Source organism: Tupaia chinensis, unplaced genomic scaffold, assembly GCF_000334495.1.
Source record: "Tupaia chinensis unplaced genomic scaffold, TupChi_1.0 Scaffold000187_1, whole genome shotgun sequence".
In the NCBI taxonomy this organism is placed as follows: Eukaryota; Metazoa; Chordata; class Mammalia; order Scandentia; family Tupaiidae; genus Tupaia; species Tupaia belangeri.
In genome coordinates this window covers 4,012,766-4,028,977 of record NW_006159662.1, presented here as the reverse complement: position 1 = coordinate 4,028,977, position 16,212 = coordinate 4,012,766, and the positions used below count along the sequence as shown (strand labels likewise).

The 16,212-nt window shown below is 42.5% G+C and overlaps 1 protein-coding gene across 1 annotated transcript in view; it reads right to left on the bottom strand.

The window, feature by feature from the left end:
- Positions 1-1,230: 1,230 nt before the first annotated feature.
- Positions 1,231-16,212, bottom strand: part of KPNA2 (karyopherin subunit alpha 2) — a 15,294-nt gene continuing 312 nt past the window's right edge. The window contains exons 2-11 of the mRNA XM_006146779.2: positions 14,184-14,281; positions 13,683-13,820; positions 12,346-12,434; positions 10,748-11,016; positions 10,434-10,528; positions 10,096-10,359; positions 9,673-9,906; positions 9,090-9,272; positions 3,971-4,120; positions 1,231-1,583 (exon numbers count right to left, since the gene is read on the bottom strand). Coding sequence (XP_006146841.1) covers positions 1,491-1,583; positions 3,971-4,120; positions 9,090-9,272; positions 9,673-9,906; positions 10,096-10,359; positions 10,434-10,528; positions 10,748-11,016; positions 12,346-12,434; positions 13,683-13,820; positions 14,184-14,258 — 1,590 coding nt within the window. The 5' untranslated portion in view covers positions 14,259-14,281 and the 3' untranslated portion in view covers positions 1,231-1,490. The remainder of the gene's footprint in view (positions 1,584-3,970; positions 4,121-9,089; positions 9,273-9,672; positions 9,907-10,095; positions 10,360-10,433; positions 10,529-10,747; positions 11,017-12,345; positions 12,435-13,682; positions 13,821-14,183; positions 14,282-16,212) is intronic.

Here is a 16,212-nt window from a genome sequence, read left to right as displayed (position 1 = left end):
CCAATGTCTTGAAAAACACATTGGGCGCATGTATGTGCATGCCCATAACTCAAGAGGAAAAAAAAAGAGACTGAGGCATAGCTATCCACCCTGGGTGGGAGGGAGGGATGCTTTGACTCTCTGGTCACTCTTCAGCAAGTATACACATCCTACAGTACAAGAAGAAAACCTAACAGTTGGACAGAACTTTTGGGTAAACTCCCAAGTAAACCCACAACATCAGGTTTCACCTTACAACCACTTTCAGCTTTTAAGTTTCAAAGGAGGAATTCCACTTGTAGCTCTAGGAAGAGATTCACAATTCAAGGTTTTAATCCCAGGACCAGCAGGTGGTGTGGTAGTTGAGTCGCTGGAACTCTCACATGGCCAACCATGGTTCAAGTCCCAGACCTGGTGGCTTACTTTCTCGCTTCCCTTCTCTGTTTCTCTGATCAAATTAAAATAAATGGATGAATAAACAACATTAATAATTTTTTAAAATTAACTCTTAAAAAAAATATTTTAATCTCATCTCCCTGACCAGTGAATCTAAGGAAACAATGACTGAGTAAAATTCTGGGAGACTTTATTCCTTTTAAAACATTTTCCTGGCTGGCGACAAGAGGCTATGTCTATAAATGTTAACAGCTAGGACCATTAAATGGAATAATGGTTATGTCACTCGACTCTCACATAGTCAACTATGGTTCAAGTCTCAGACCTGGCAGCTTGAAACTCATGCCAGGCCCATGTGTGTGCATGCCCAAAATCCCAAGAGGATAATGGAGAAGGGATTGTGGTGTCGCCATCCCCCTTGGGGGTGTTTTCTTGCTTCCCTCTCACCACCTGTTTCTGACAAGCACATATACTCTATGGGGGGAAAAAAAAGGGACCGGCAAATGACAAAGTAGTTATGTCTCTGGACTCCCATGTAGTCAACCAGGGTTCGAGTCCCAGACCCAGCAGCTTAAAATTCACACTGGGTGTGTGTGCATGCATGCCCAAAATCCCAAGAGGAGAATGGAGAAGGGACTGCGCCATGGCATCCTCCCGGTTGATGATTTCTTTCTCTGTCTCTCCAGGGAGCATATGCACCCAATAGCAAAAACTTTAAGAGTTTTCAGCTCCATCTCCTTAACAGTATCACGTGAAATGATGCCTGCAACCTCTGCATAGTGAAATCACTTTGGTTGGGTTATCCTACTCATCTAACATTAAGAGCCTCAAATTAGAAAGTAAGACACAGGCATGGTGAAGTAAAGAAAAGGGTGGAATTTAATTTTATTTACAGGACCTTGCAAGGTATGAAATTCCACATAGAAATAAGAAACCCGTTTGGAGGACAAGCTTCATACAGTATGTACAGTTTGGAACTGTTCAAGTATAGTTTTGTTGTAAAAAGTGCTACAATAACAACCACATTTAAAAAGAGTTCTTGGTAGAGAAACAGTAAGACAAACTGATACCAAACACAGCACACAACAAACCCCTTTGTGCCTCAGCTGTACAGTCTAGAAGTTAAAGGCCCCAGGAGTCCCATCCTGCACTTGGAAGGGGTAGCTGTCAGAGGTAGTTTCGGGCACAACATTCTGATCTTCCTCTTCCTGGAAACATTAAAAACAACATGATCTCACCAACGCATCGTGGCTATAAGCAGAAGCCTATTGGTGCAGTGTCTAGTTCACCTTTACTGGGGTACCATGTTCTAGTACTTGACATTTGGGGAGGGCTGCTGAAACTTGTCCAAGTCCTGAGTACTTGGAAGGGGGAAGGCTCGAAATGGACTGAATCCCACTACGATAGGAGCAGGAGAGACTCCCCCCCTTCACCTGTCACTTTCAGTAGGAAAAAAGAAGACTGCTGGAGCCAGCAGATGGCATAGGGATACATCACTAGAATCTCACATGGCCAACAATGGTGCAAGTCCCAGACACAGTGGCTTGAAAATCACCCTGGGCGCATGTGCATACCAAGCCAATATTCTGGGAGAAGAATGAAACAGAAGGGACTGCAGCATGGCCATTGCCTGGGGGGTTATTTCTCACTTTCCCTGTCACTATCTGTTTCTCTGGCAGGTGCCCATGCTCTAAGCAAAAACCTCTATTTTTTTTTCTTTTTCGAGAGGTTTTTGCTATAGGGCGCATGCACTTGCCAGAAAGACAGAGAAAGACAGAAAGAATGCGAGAAATCATCCCCAGGGGGATGGCCACGCCACAATCCCTTCTCTATTCTCCTCTAGGGATCTAGGGCACACACGCACATGCACCTGGCATGAGTTTAAGCCACTGGGTCTGGGACTCGAACCACGGTCGACTACATGGGAGTTCAGCAAAATAGCCATTACGTTAACTGCTGGTCCCAACAAAAACCTCTAATAAAAAAAAAAAAAAAACAAATAGGAGCCAGCAAGTGGAATGGTGGTTAAGGGCACTGGACTCCCACATAGCCGACCACAGGCCGAATCCTGGATGTGGAAGCTTGCTTTCTCACTTTCTCTGTCCCTTCTCTGGTCAAATTAAAATAAATAAATAAATAAATAAAAGAAATATTTTAATTCTCTGTAAGTAAATAAATAAATAAATAAATAAATAAATAAAGGCCATTTACAGGACTGAGTTGTCATGGGGTTGGCCTGCTTCTCCAATTCCTTCAGGGACATCCTAAGTTTATTCGCAAGGTATTCTAATACTCCAAGGCTGCTCATTTCAAAGTAAGTGATTTCTAAAGTCTCCAGTTAAAAAGATCTTGTGATCATCAAGGCAAATATGAGAAGAGCGAATAAGCATATTACATGCTCCACACATTGGTATTCTGCCGAACTTTTAAAGGCTATGAGAGTGTTCTAGCTCTTTTAGAATTTGCCTAGATTTTGGGACCAGCAGGTAGCATAATGGCTATGTCGCTGAACTCCCATGTAGCTGACCACGGTTCGAGTCACTCTGGGTGCGTGTGCATGCATGCCCAAGATCCCAAGAGGAGAATAGGGGAGAAGAGATTGTGGCGTGGCCATCCCCCCTGGGGGGTGATTTCTCACTTTCTATCTCTCTGTCTTTTGGGTGAGCACACGCACCCTTATACCAAAAAAACTCTCAAAAAAAAAAAAAAGTCTAACAGGTTTTCTGGTTTTTACTGGAAAGCCCCCAAAAAAAAAAAAAAAAAAAAAAAAAGAGAGAGAAAGAGAGGAATAAAAAGAGGGTACAAGACTAGCAGATGGCATAGTGATTACCTCGCTGGACTCCCACATAGTGGACCATGGTTGAGTCGAACCCAGGAGCTTAAAACACACTGGGTGCATGTGTGTGTGAGTCCAAAATCCCAAGAGGAAACTGGAGAAGGGATTGCAGTGAGGCCATTCCTACTGGGGGTGATTTCAAACTTTGTCTCTCTCTGCCTCTCCACTGAGCACATGTGCCCTATAGCAAAAAAAATCTTTTTGAAAAAAAAAAAGAAAAAAAAGCTACGGGACTTGAAAAAGTATGAGAGGGACCAGCAATTAGCGTTAATGGCTATGTCACTGGACTCCCACGTAGTCGACTGCGGTTCGCGTCCTGGACCTGGTGGCTTAAACTCACGCTGGTCATGTGTGCCTGTGTGCCCAAGATCCGGAGAAGAGAATGGAGGAGAAGGGATTGTGGCGTGACCATCCCCCCGGGGGCTGATTTCTCACTTTCTGTCTCTGCCTGGCGAGCGCATGCACCCTAGAGTGAAAACCTCTCCAAAAAAAAAAAAAGAAGTATGAGAGAATATGAAGGTTTGATCCCACATGTGTGTTTGCCCAATTGTCATTAGTATTACCACCCATAGGACCAGCAGGTGGTGTGGTGGTTAAGGCCTTAGACACTCCCACATGGCCAATCATGGTTTGAGTCCCGGACCTGGTGGCTTGCTTTCTCACTTTCCCTCTATCTTTCTCTGTATGTCTCTCTCTGGTCAAATTAAAATAAATAAATAAATAAAATAAAAAATATATATATTACCACTCATTACTCACCTCTACAGAGAAATACTTCTCAATCAAGTTTAATGAAGACTTGTACACAGACTCGTTTTCATGGTTTTGTAGGGCTTCAATTTTATCCAGGCCTCCACATTCTTTGATTATTATATTAAGTTTCTCAGTTTCTCCTAGCTTCTCAGCAGCCTTAAAAAAATAAATAAATAAACTTAAAAAAAAAATAAATCCAACTTTATTGGCATATATTCCAAATGTCCTTTTTCTTTAAATAATTACTTATCTAATTTGATTTATTCAATTATTTTAATTTGACCAGAGAGACAGAGAGAGAAGAGAGAAAGTGAGATAGCAAGCCACCAGGTCCGGGACTTGAACTGTCATCAGACATGTGGGAATGTCCAGTGCCTAAACCACCACACAACCTGCTGGTCCCTGAATGTCCTATTTTAATAAAATACAACAAGAACAAAGGACCAGCAGGTGGCATGGTGATGAAAGCGCTGGACATTCCCACATGGCCAACCACAGTTCGAGTCCTGAACATGGAGGCTTGCTTTCTCACTTTCCCTCTCTCTATGTGTTTCTCTCTGGTCAAATTAAAATAAATAAGTGAATAAACAAAATTATTTTTATTTCTTCTTTTTTAAAAAAGAAGAAATATTTTATGGGGCCAGCAGGTCACGGGGGGTTAAGGCACTGGACACTCCCAGATGGCCGATCAGAGTTCGAGTCCCAGACCTGGTAACTTGCTTACTTTTCCTTCTCTCCATGTGTCTGTCCTTCTCTGGTCAAATGAAAATAAAAAATATAAAAGGAATTATTTAATTTAACTTTCTTTCTTTCTTTATTTTCGATTTGACCAAAAAGAGATAGAGCGAGAGCAAGAGAGAGAGAAGGCGAGAAAGCAAGCAAGCCAGACACCAGGTCCTGGACTCGAACCACTGTCAGTCATGTGGGTGTCAACACCCTTAACCACCACTCTACCTGGTGGCCTTAAATAATCCTTTGGAAAAACAAAACAAGAATATCCATATTTAAATATTAATACAATGGGACTTCAAGAAATGGAATTAAATTATGAAGTTTATGGCCGCCAGGTGGTGTGTGGTTAAGGTGCTGGACTCTCACGTGGCCAGCTGCATTCAAGTCCCAGACCTGGTGGCTTGCTTTCTCACTCTCCTCCTCCCCCTTCTCTCTCTGGTCAAATTTTTTAAAGATATAATAATAAAAAATTAAAAGAGAAAAATGTGCAGTTGTGTGAATGCCTGCCCCAAATATCAACAGGATGGACAAAAGAAGAGATTACAATGTGACCACATCCCACTGGGGTGCTTTCTCCTTCCATCTACAGTGAGTGCATACACACTTAAGGCAATAAATTATGAATTTTTTCTGGTGCAAAACCTTTGAAATCCCATTTACTTTTTAAAGAATTATTTAATTTTGGGGACCAGCAGTTGGTGTAATGGCTATATCGCTAGACTCCTATGTAGCCAAACAGGGTTTGAGTCCCAGACCAGGTAGCTTAAACTCTTGCCAGGCACATGTGTGTGCATGCCCCAAGATCCAGGAGGAGAATGAAGGAGAAGTGATTGTGGCATGGCCGTCTCCCTGGGAGGTGATTTCTTGCTTTCTGTCTCTATCTCTCTCTGTCTTTCTGGCAAGCGCACACGTCCTATAGCAAAAACCTCTCTCCCCCAAAAAATTACTTAATTTTATATATTCATCATTAATTTTTAAAATTTGACCAGGGAGAGAGGAAAAATGAGAAAGCAAGCCACCAGATCCAGGACTTGAACCGTGGTCGACCGTACGGGAGTGTCCAGCACTTTACCCACTCATGTCACCTGAGAGCCCCTACATGAACTTTTTAAAGATCCTTTGTATATATCAGAAATAAGGACTTAATTCCTTCAACAACCCTAGGTTAGTTTTAGGTCTACTTTATAATTTTTTGCAACATCTTAGCAACTATTTCTCAACTGTAGTTTTCAGCCAGAGATCTTAAATTGTTTCAACCTTTTCTGCACTTCAAAATCACCTGGGCAACTTTTCCAGTAACACTACATTCAGGTTCAACTGGTCTGTAATGGGAACAGGGCAACATTTTACGCCCTATATAATCTCAATAGCCAAGGTGGAGAACAGAAGTCTAAGGGCAAAGATGGCCTATGGTATGCTAAAAACACATTTTCTGACTAGAATACTTGTTGATTTAAGCATTTGTTAGTGGGGACCAGCAGATGACATCATGGTTATGTCGCTGGACTCCCACATAGTCAACCACGCTTTGAATCTCAAACTTGGCAGCTTAAAACTCACTCCAGGAATGTGTGCGTGCACACTCAAAATCCCAAGAGAATGGAGAAGGGACTGCGGCAATGGCCATCCCCATTATGGGGTAATTTCTTGCTTTTTGTCTCTCCAGTGAGTGCACGTACCCTATAACAAACATCTCTCTCTCAAAAAATAAAAATAAAAAAAAGGATTTTGTTAGGGGACCAACAGGTGGTATGATGGTTGGGGCACTGGACTCTCACATGTCTGACTGTGGTCTGAGTTCCAGATCTGGTGGCTTGCTTTCTAACTGGTGAGCCCATGTGTGCTATAACAAATTTTAAAATAATACATTTTTCAAAATTAAATAAAAAATCATTCTAAAAAAAAAAAAAAAAGAGTCTGAATAGGGGGCTAGCAGGTGGCATAGGTTAAGGGTGTTGCACTCCCGCATGGCTGACTGTGGTTTGAGTCCTGGACCTGGAGGCTTGCTTTCTCACTTTGTGTCCTTCTCTGGTCAAATTAAAGTTTAATGAAATAACTCTTAAAAAAAAAAAAAAAGTTCTGGGGGACCAGCAGGTGGCATGGTGGTGAAGGCACTGGACACTCCCACATGGCCGACCACGGTTTGAGTCCCAGACCTGGTGGCTTACTTTCTCACATTCCTTCTCTTTCTCTTCCTCTCTGTGGTCAAATTAAAAATAACTGAATGAATAAAATTAAATAAATAATAATAATAATAATAAAAAATAAATAAAGGTCTGAACGGCTGAATGGAACCAGCAGATTGTGTAGCAGCTACATCACTAGACTCCCACATAGTCAAGTCCTGGACCCGGCGGCTTAAGATTCACACTGGGAGCATGTGCATGTGTGCCCCAGATCCTGAGAATAGAGAAGGAGGAGTATGAATTGTGAAGTGGCCATCCCCCCAGGGGGTGATTTCTGGCTAACACTCTCTGTCTCTCTGGTGAGCCCTATAGGAAAAAAAACTCTCAAAAAAAAAAAAAAAAAAAGGTTTAAAGACCAGTTAGTTTTAATACTGTATTGTTATGGGAACCAGCAGTAGATGTAATGGCTGTGTCGATGGACTCCCATGTAGTTGACCGTGGTTTGAGTCCCAGACCCAGTGCTTAAACTCACGCCGGGCGTGTTTGCATGCATGCCCAAGAGAGAATGGAGAAGGGATTGTGATGTGGCCATTCACCCGGGGGATAACTTCTTGCTTTTTGTCTGTTTCTGTCTTTCTAGTGATCGCATGCACACACGCCCTATTGCAAAAACCTCTCCCAAAAAAAAAAAATAAATAAATAAATATACACACACACATATTATATAGTATTATTATGTTAATGTTGAATTATGTGGAGTTGCTTCAATGGAAAAAGTATAGAATATAAAGTTTAGAAAGAAAATTAAAACTACAGGTTGGTGGAGGGGTTGGCATGGAGGTTAAGGGCACTGGACTCCCACATGGCTAACCTGGGTTTGAGTCCTGGACCTGGTGGCTTGCTTTCTCATTTTCTCTCTCCCTGTCCCTCTCGGGTCAAATTAAAATAAACAAAGTTAAATAATTCTTTAAAAAAATAAAAAAACTAGGGACCAGCAGGTGGCGTGGTGGTTAAGGCGCTGGACATTCCCATATGGCTGACCATGGTTCGAGTCCTGGACCTGGTGACTTGCTTTCTCACTTTCCCTCTTTCTCTCGCTCTCTGTGTATCTCTCTGGTCAAATTAAAATAAAATGGGTGAATAAAAGTAAAGAAATAATTCTTTAAAAAAATAAAAATAAAAAAATTTTTAAAACTATTGGGGGATGGGAGGGAGGAGCTTCGAGAAAACGTGTAACAGACACGAGAACAGGATGCCACCTGTTGAGGACAATGTACATGGTGTTATCTCTGACCTGAGTGATAGGCAATAGCTGCCCTCTCACCAAAGCAAACAGTTAATTGATTAGCACCAGTCTAAGTTTTCTTTGTTTGTTTTAGGTTTTTGCCAGAGGGCACAGTTCAAGTCCTGGACATAGCAACTGGAAAACCATGCCAGATGTGTGTACATATGTGCACAAACTCCCAGCAGAAAAATGGCAGAGAAGAGATTGTGGTGTGCCCATTTCCGCCCCCAGACGGGGAGGGTGGTGACTTCTAACTCTGTCTCTCTCCTACGAGCACACATGTCTTGTGGCAAAGACCTAAAAAAATTTTTAAAAAAAAGGAAGAAAGAAAGAAAATTATGGACCAGCAAGTGGCGTGGAAGTTAAAAGGGCTTGCTGCCAAACGGTTGACTTTGCATTTCAAATCCTGGGCCCAGTGACATACATGAAAAACCATGTCAGACACATGTGTGTGCATGCCCAAAATCCCAGGAGAATGGAGAGAGAAGGGATTGTGCCATGCCATCCTTCCTGGGCGGGTGCTTTCTCACTTCACCTCTGTTTCTCGTCTTTAGTGAGTATAAACATCCTACAGCAAAAACTTGAAAAAGTACAACTATTTTAAATTTATGTTTAGGCAAAGTACATACTTTTTGAGTTTCTTAACATTTTTTGCTATAGGGCATGTGCACTTGCCATAGATAGAATAGAGAGCAAGAACTCATCGACCTCACCCGCCAGGGCCATGGCCACGATGTAAATTTAAGCCACCAGGTCTGGGACTGGAACCACTGTCGACTACATAGGAGTCCAGCGATGTAGCCATTACGCCATCTGCTGGTCCCACAATTTCATTTTTTATCAAGAGGATGGCCCACAAATATAGTTTCTATGATTCTGTGGCCTACTAATGAATAAACTTACCTGCCCTCTCACCAGAGTAAACAACAAACTGATTACCACCAAGCCCGAGTTTAAACAAAGGCCATTGTTTCACACTTACCTGAAAAATATTTGAAATGGCATCCAAAATAACCAGAATAATTTTGGTATCTTTTGCAGTTAAGAGGTTCATCAGCGGTTCTATGATGCCACAGTGGACGAGGTATACAATCTGCTCCACTGTTCCGCCGCTTGTGTAGTTGGTCACAGCCCACACAGCCTCCTTCTGCGTCTTAAAGTCAGCCTGATAAACAGAAGAAAATGGCTTTTTATGGACAGCCATACAAACAACATCCGAAAGTGCTGCTTTATAAAGAAACTACCAACTGGTTCTATCCAACCATAACTGAGACTGGCTATTATTCTACAAAGGACTGTAAGAACACCCAACGTTGCACATTAAGAACCTTATCAAAGCCAGTCACAGTGATGCCCCCACCCAACTGCCTGAAACTGGAGCCATCTGGGAAGGTCCAGGGTTTGATCTCGGTCGGGTCCACCTTAACATGCTGGGTACACCTGTGCTCCAGGCTGATGAGACCTGGAGGGAGGACTGTAGCATGGTAAGACCCTGTTGGAGGTCTCTCTCTCCCACATTCATGAAATAAATAGTAAGATCTGATTAAATCCTAAGACTGCCTTACCTTAGAGAGCACGCCGACGAGGAACGGGACTAGCCCGTGATTCACAACCTGCTGGATCTGGTCCTGCCGACCGGCTGTGATGTTGGACATGGTCCACGTAGCTTCCTTCTGAATATTTGTTTTGGAGTTGGTTAGAAGGCTGGGGAAGACGGCGAGTGCTCCAGCATCTATCACAACCTGGGTCTGTTCATCTGTCCCAGTGACAATATTACCTATGGCTCTTAGGGCAGGGGTCTGAAAAGAAAAGTAATATTGATGTTGGTGGTTACCTTTAATTTTTTTTCAGCAAAGACCAAAAATTCTGTACCCTAAAGTTTTAACAAATAAGAGGCCCATCATAGCCTGAATGGAGCTATGTTTCAATATCAGTGTCAACTGATTAGGCTCCTTGTATATATCCCAATCTAAGAGTTAAAAACTTACCACAATGGGCAATTCGGTAGCTCCTAGAAGCTTCACAAGTTGGGGAACAACTCCTGTTTTCACAACCATTTCAATCCGTTCATTTGGACCATCAGTAAGGTAGGAAATGGCCCAGCAGGTATCTGCTAATACTTCGGGATCATCGTGATGCAGAAGACGAACTAAAGTAGGAAGAATTTGCTCAACAGCATCTAGCGGGGGTGCGGGATTCTTGTTGCGGCAGAGGGTTGAAAGTGTCCAGGTAAGGTTACGTAAGTAACCACACTAGGGGGGAAAAAAGCAATGAGAGGGCTGTCTCTTAAGAAGGAGGGGAAGTAGGTAACACGTTAGTCACTTACTGCTAACGATGACATATCAGGAACTGCAAGGAGAGCCAACAGCGGGTCAATTGCTCCATACTTGATAACTAGGTCCCGGAAAACTGAACCATCCCCTGAAAACAGACATGATTATCTTATCTACAGGTCTAGTACCATCAGGAATTCCCTGACTTTAGATACCTCTTTGGTGGCTTTTTTTTTGGATGCCACTTCCATACCTAGTAAAAGGCCTGAAATAAACTCAAAACTTGACACGAACGTCACTACTGCAGTGACACAAGGCCTTTCTCTCACCTCATTCTGTTCAGACATATTCAGTCAAAGGGGAGTACCTGCGATGTTTCCTAGAGCCCACACAGCTTGCTCACTGATGTGCGCGTGGGGAGAGGCCAACAGAGAAATGAACGCTGGGATAGCGCCTCCGTCCACCACAGCCTTGGTCTGTTCTGACGTCCCAGAAGCAATGTTAGTGAGTGCCCATGCAGATTCAAACTGGATGGGACTACAATCATTTCTGCCCAAGAAGGACACAAATTTTGGAATCAACCCAGCCCGGATGATGTTGTCTATGGGGGGCTGCTTTTCCCTAGAAAGCAGCTTCCTAAGGGAGAACAAAGAGAGAAACAAAAGTTAAAGATGATTAACAAAAGTCTGTATAAAAAATGATTTGCAATGCAAACCAAGAGTTTAGAATTTTGAACCACCATTTAAGTAAAGTACTACATGCTGAAAAATCCTGGAACCTAAGCTGAACAGACTGCTTATAGCCTACCTTAACTACCTTTTACTTCTTTCTCTGCACACCACCAAGCTATAGATATTATCAACCCTTTTGTTAGAAATGCCACAATCAGGGAACCAGCAGTTGGTGTAATGGCTATGTCGCTGGACTCCCATGTAGTCGACCGCAGTTCACGTCCTGGACCCGGTGGCTTAAAACTCATGCCAGGCGCGTGTGCATGCGTGCCCAAGATCCCGAGAGGAGAATGGAGGAGAAGGGATTGCGGCGAGACCATCCCCCCTGGGGGGTGATTTCTCACTTTCTGCCTCTATGTCTCTCTCTGTCTGTCTGGTGAGCGCACGCGCCCTATAGTGAAAAACCTCTCCAAAAAAAAAAAAAAAAAATTAGCAAAAATAAAAAGAAATGCCACAATCAGGGATGAGGGGTGATGTGATTGATAGTTAAGGCACTAGACTCCCACATGTCTGACCATGGTTCAAATCCTGGACCTGGTGTCTTGCTTTGTCACTTTCTCTCTCTCTCTGGTCACATTAGAAGATAATAAAATAAATCTTTAAAAAAAGAAAAAGAAATGCCACAACCATGTGTGTTGTCTGGTGGGAGGTAGGAGTCTAAATATACTTATTTTGGGGACCACCAGTAAATGGTGTAATGGTTACATCGCTGGACTCCCAGATAGTTGACTACAGTTCAAGTGTGGGACCTGGTGGCTTAAAACTCACACTGGGTGTGTGCCCAAAATCCCAAGAGAATGGCAGAGAAGGGAGTGCAGTGTGGCCATCCTCCCGCCCAAGAGCGACTGCCCACTTTCTGTCTCTCCAGCATGTGCAGGTGCCATATAGCAAAAATTTCTCTAAAAAAAATAAATATACTTATTTTTGAAATGGATATGCCATTCTAAACAAAATGAATTAATTCCACTTACTGAATTATTTCCTCCTCCTTTAGATTTGAAATGCCACCCTGACAGACTTTTTTAAGAAGCACACTAGTTTAAAAAGTGATTCACTATGAATTGAATTTTAAATTAATTATAGAAAATTATAAAGTTCCACCTAAGAGATTCCAAGATAGAATCTGAAAATAGACCTATAGCTGGCTTCACTTTTACTTTAATCTCTTTCTGCCAAAAATATCTAAAAGGCTAATAATTTCTTAATTACTCATGCTACAGCAGCCAAGACGTACCTAGCAGCTTGAGTAGCCTGGAGCTGGCTTTCCAAATTGTTGCCATTAATGCCTTTGACAATGTCATCAACAGACCAATTTACAGTGCCCTATAAAAATTAAAAAAAAAAAAATTAAAAAAATAGATTTTTACCAACTGTTTTTATTTATTCTATGAGAAAAAGACAGAGCGGAAGAGAGAGAGAGAGAGAGAGAGAGAGATCCCGACCACCGGCACACACATGCACACCTGCATATTTAGGGAGACCTTGGGATACAAACCCACGTAGGTCAAGCACGATCAAGTGCTGTGTTAAACTGCCCAGGGTTGGCCCTACATTAGCACTTTTTTTAATTGCCATAGGAGTTCACCCAAGAGACAAACAGAAAAAAGGGAAGAGAAAGTACCCCTCTGATGGGGCGTGGTCATGTCACAATCCCTTCTCTATCTCTCTACCCTGTTGGGATTTGAAGCACACTCACACCGACACTCAGTGTTTTTCAAGCCACTAGAGCTAAGATTTGAATCCTAATCAGCCATGTGGGATCCAGCTCCCTTTAAACACTGGGCTACAGGGCCAGCCCCTAAATTATCATTTTCAGATTAAATACAGAGGGGTCAGCAGGTGGCATGGTTGTTAAGGCAAGTGACATAGACGTTAAAGTGGCTAAATCCCACATGGCCAACTGAACAGTTTGAGTCCCAAAACAGTTTGGACCTGGTGACTTGAAAATAATGCTGGGTATGTATACATGCTCAAAATATCGAGAGCAGAATGAAGAATGAACTGCAGCATGGCAAACGCCCTGGCAGAGTAATCTGTCACTTTCCTTCCCTCCCCTGAAGGCGTGCAACATGTGATAAAAACAAATAAGCCAGGAAGTGTTTGGTTCTGGACAAACTATCTTTCAGTTAACAATGGAATGATCATGTTAAGGTAAGCAGAAACGCAGGGAAATCTGAAGGTCAAAGCTAAAGGAAGACCCTGGAACCAGCTTTAGCAGAGCATGGACGATGAAGGAGGAAAAGACAATCCATCAGAATTACTGACTAGAGGGCCAGAAGGTGACATGGTGGTTAAGGGCGCTGGACTCCCACATAGCCAACCACCAAGGTTCAAGTCCCAGACCTGGCGGCTTGCTTTCTCACTATCACTTTCCCTTTCTCATAAAACTAAATACTACTACTAAATAAAATTAAGTAATTTTTTAAAAATAAGAATTACTGATGAGAAGCAGAGAAAAACATCTTCAGAGATTTCACGGTTAAAATACTAAGACTAAGAACATTAAATTACTAAAAAAGACCACATTGACTTTCTAGGTTTACAGTAACTCATGAACTAAAACGTATTTACCTGGTTGTTGCGGTTTTCCTGCAGTGGAGAAGTAGCATCATCGGGAAATGAGCTTACATTTCTCCTTTTCAGCATCTGGTCATCCTTCTTAGCTTTCCTCAGCTCCACATTCACTTCTATTCTTCGCCGCCTCATTTCCTGGAAAAGACAAGGTATCATTTCACCTATCATATCAGCTTTTGTTGCCAAGTGAGGGCATTTAAAAAAAAAACAAAAAAACAAACAAAAAAAACAACCTTAGAGTTATCACTCTTCTCAAATATCTTCCCATTATAAAAATACTACAGGAGGGGCCAGCAGGTGGTGTGGTGGTTAAGGGCACTGGACTCCCACAGGGCGACTACAGTTCTAGTCCTGGACCCGGTGGTTTGCTTTCGCTTTCTCTTTCTCTCACTATGTCCCTCTCTGGTCAGATTAAAATAAGTAAATAAACAAAGTTAAATAAAATAATTCTTTAAAAAAAAAAAAAACACACACAAGAAAGCGAAAGGAGGTACTCACTGTACTGTCTTTCCCCTTGTTCTTGAATCTGTTAAGACGGGCAGCTGGTGAATTTGCATTCTCATTGGTGGACATGGTTATGAGACGAAGGCTGAAACCTGGATGGGAAAAGCAAAAAAAAAAAAAAAAAAAAAAAATCCCCTTTAATCATTTCATTAAATTAATTTATTTATTATTATTTATTTTTGTTTTAATTTGACCAGAGAGAGAAAGAGAGAATCAAGTCACCAGGTCTAAGACTTGAACTGCAGTTGGCCATGTGGGAGTCTGGTGCCATAACCACCAGGCCACCTACCTGGTCCCCCTTTAATAATTTTCTTTGGGGACCGGCAAGTGGTGTGGTGGTTAAGGCGCTAGACACTCCCACATGGTCGACCATGGTTTGAGGGCCGGACCTGGTGACTTGTTTTCTCACTTTCCTCTCTCTCTCTGGTCAAATTAAAATAAATGAATGAATAAATGAAATTGAATAAATTAACTAAAAATAAATAAATAAGGAAACGAGCAGTTAGCATAATGGCTATGTCGCTGGACTCCCACGTAGTCGACCACGGTTTGCGCCCAGGACACGGTGGCTTAAAAATCACACCGGGCACGTGTGCGTGCGTGCCCAGGATCCTGAGAGAAGAATGGAGGAGAAGAGATTACGGTGTGGCCATCCCCCCTGGGGGGTGATTTCTTGCTTTCTGTCTCTATGTCTGTCTGTCTGGCTAGCGCACACGCCCTAAAGCGAAAAACCTCTCCAAAAATAAATAAATAAATAACTTTCTTTAGTCGATCAGATAAGCACCAAATAACACAGAATGATCACACGTATCTTGAATCCACAGCTCTATATTAGAGAACATCAAGTTTTTCTAGCACCATGAAATAATTTTGGCCAAAAGATAACCATTCCCTCCTCTCTGAAGGACTGAAACTTTCCTGGAGCAGCACTATCAGAAACATGCAAGCCAGAAGTTCATATTTTGCAGTAGCCACATTTTTAAAGGAAAAAAAAAAAAAAGCAAAATTACTTTTACAATACATTTTATTTAATCCAATATATCCAAAATAGTATCATCCCAACATGTTATTAACATAAAAAATTGAGTTATTTTACATTATTTTTTATAATACATCTGCAAGAGGCCAGCAAGTGGTGTGGAGGTTAAGGGCCCTGGACTCCCACATGGCCAACTGTGGTTTGACTCCCCGACCTGAGGCTTGCTTTCTCTCTTTCTCACTGTCCCTCTCTGGTCAAATTTAAATAAATAAGAGGCCGGCAGGTGGCGTGGTGGTTAAGGGTGCTGGTGGTTGGCCGACTGTGGTTCAAGTCCCAGACCTGGCGGCTTGCTTTCTCACTTTACCTCTCCTGCTCTTTTACTATGACCCTCAATGGTCAAATTTAAATGAAGTTTTAAAAATTAAATTTACATAAAATAATACATCTGTGAAATCCTGTGTGTAGTTTGAACTCACATCAGGTCTCAATTCCTACTAGCCACTTTGTAAGTGCTAAATATCCCCCTGCATCTGGGCAGTAGGGCAACGGACAGGGCGACTTCTAGACTCCATAACAGGACAATGGCAGACACAGTAGAGAACTTAGGCTAAACCATGTTTTCTAGGGCAATAAATTCAGATCCTCTGAGGTGCTCCCTAGTTTACCGTCGCTAAACGGCCCATATTGTACATTCTCCACATTTGAAAGTGAAATAAAAATTTGGTTCATCATTACATATGGAGCCTTTCCTCCCTTTTCTCGCAACGCAGCGGGGCATCCTCAGCAACTCCCACGTATTTTCGTTTCCAGGGATTTCGAGTGAGTGCACTTAATGAGATGACATCAGCTGTGTGTCATTCCGATTGAGAGAGCTAAGAACGGTCTCCAAACGATGACAAAAACCAACGCTCTCCACACAGCTCGCTATTTTAATCCCACAGTGCTCGTCTACGACACTATGACACCGCCAACCCAGGGCCTACGAGTGCTCCCAACGGCCGCCTCCGCCTCCGGCCTACCCCGGCCCCCACCCCAGGAAGACGC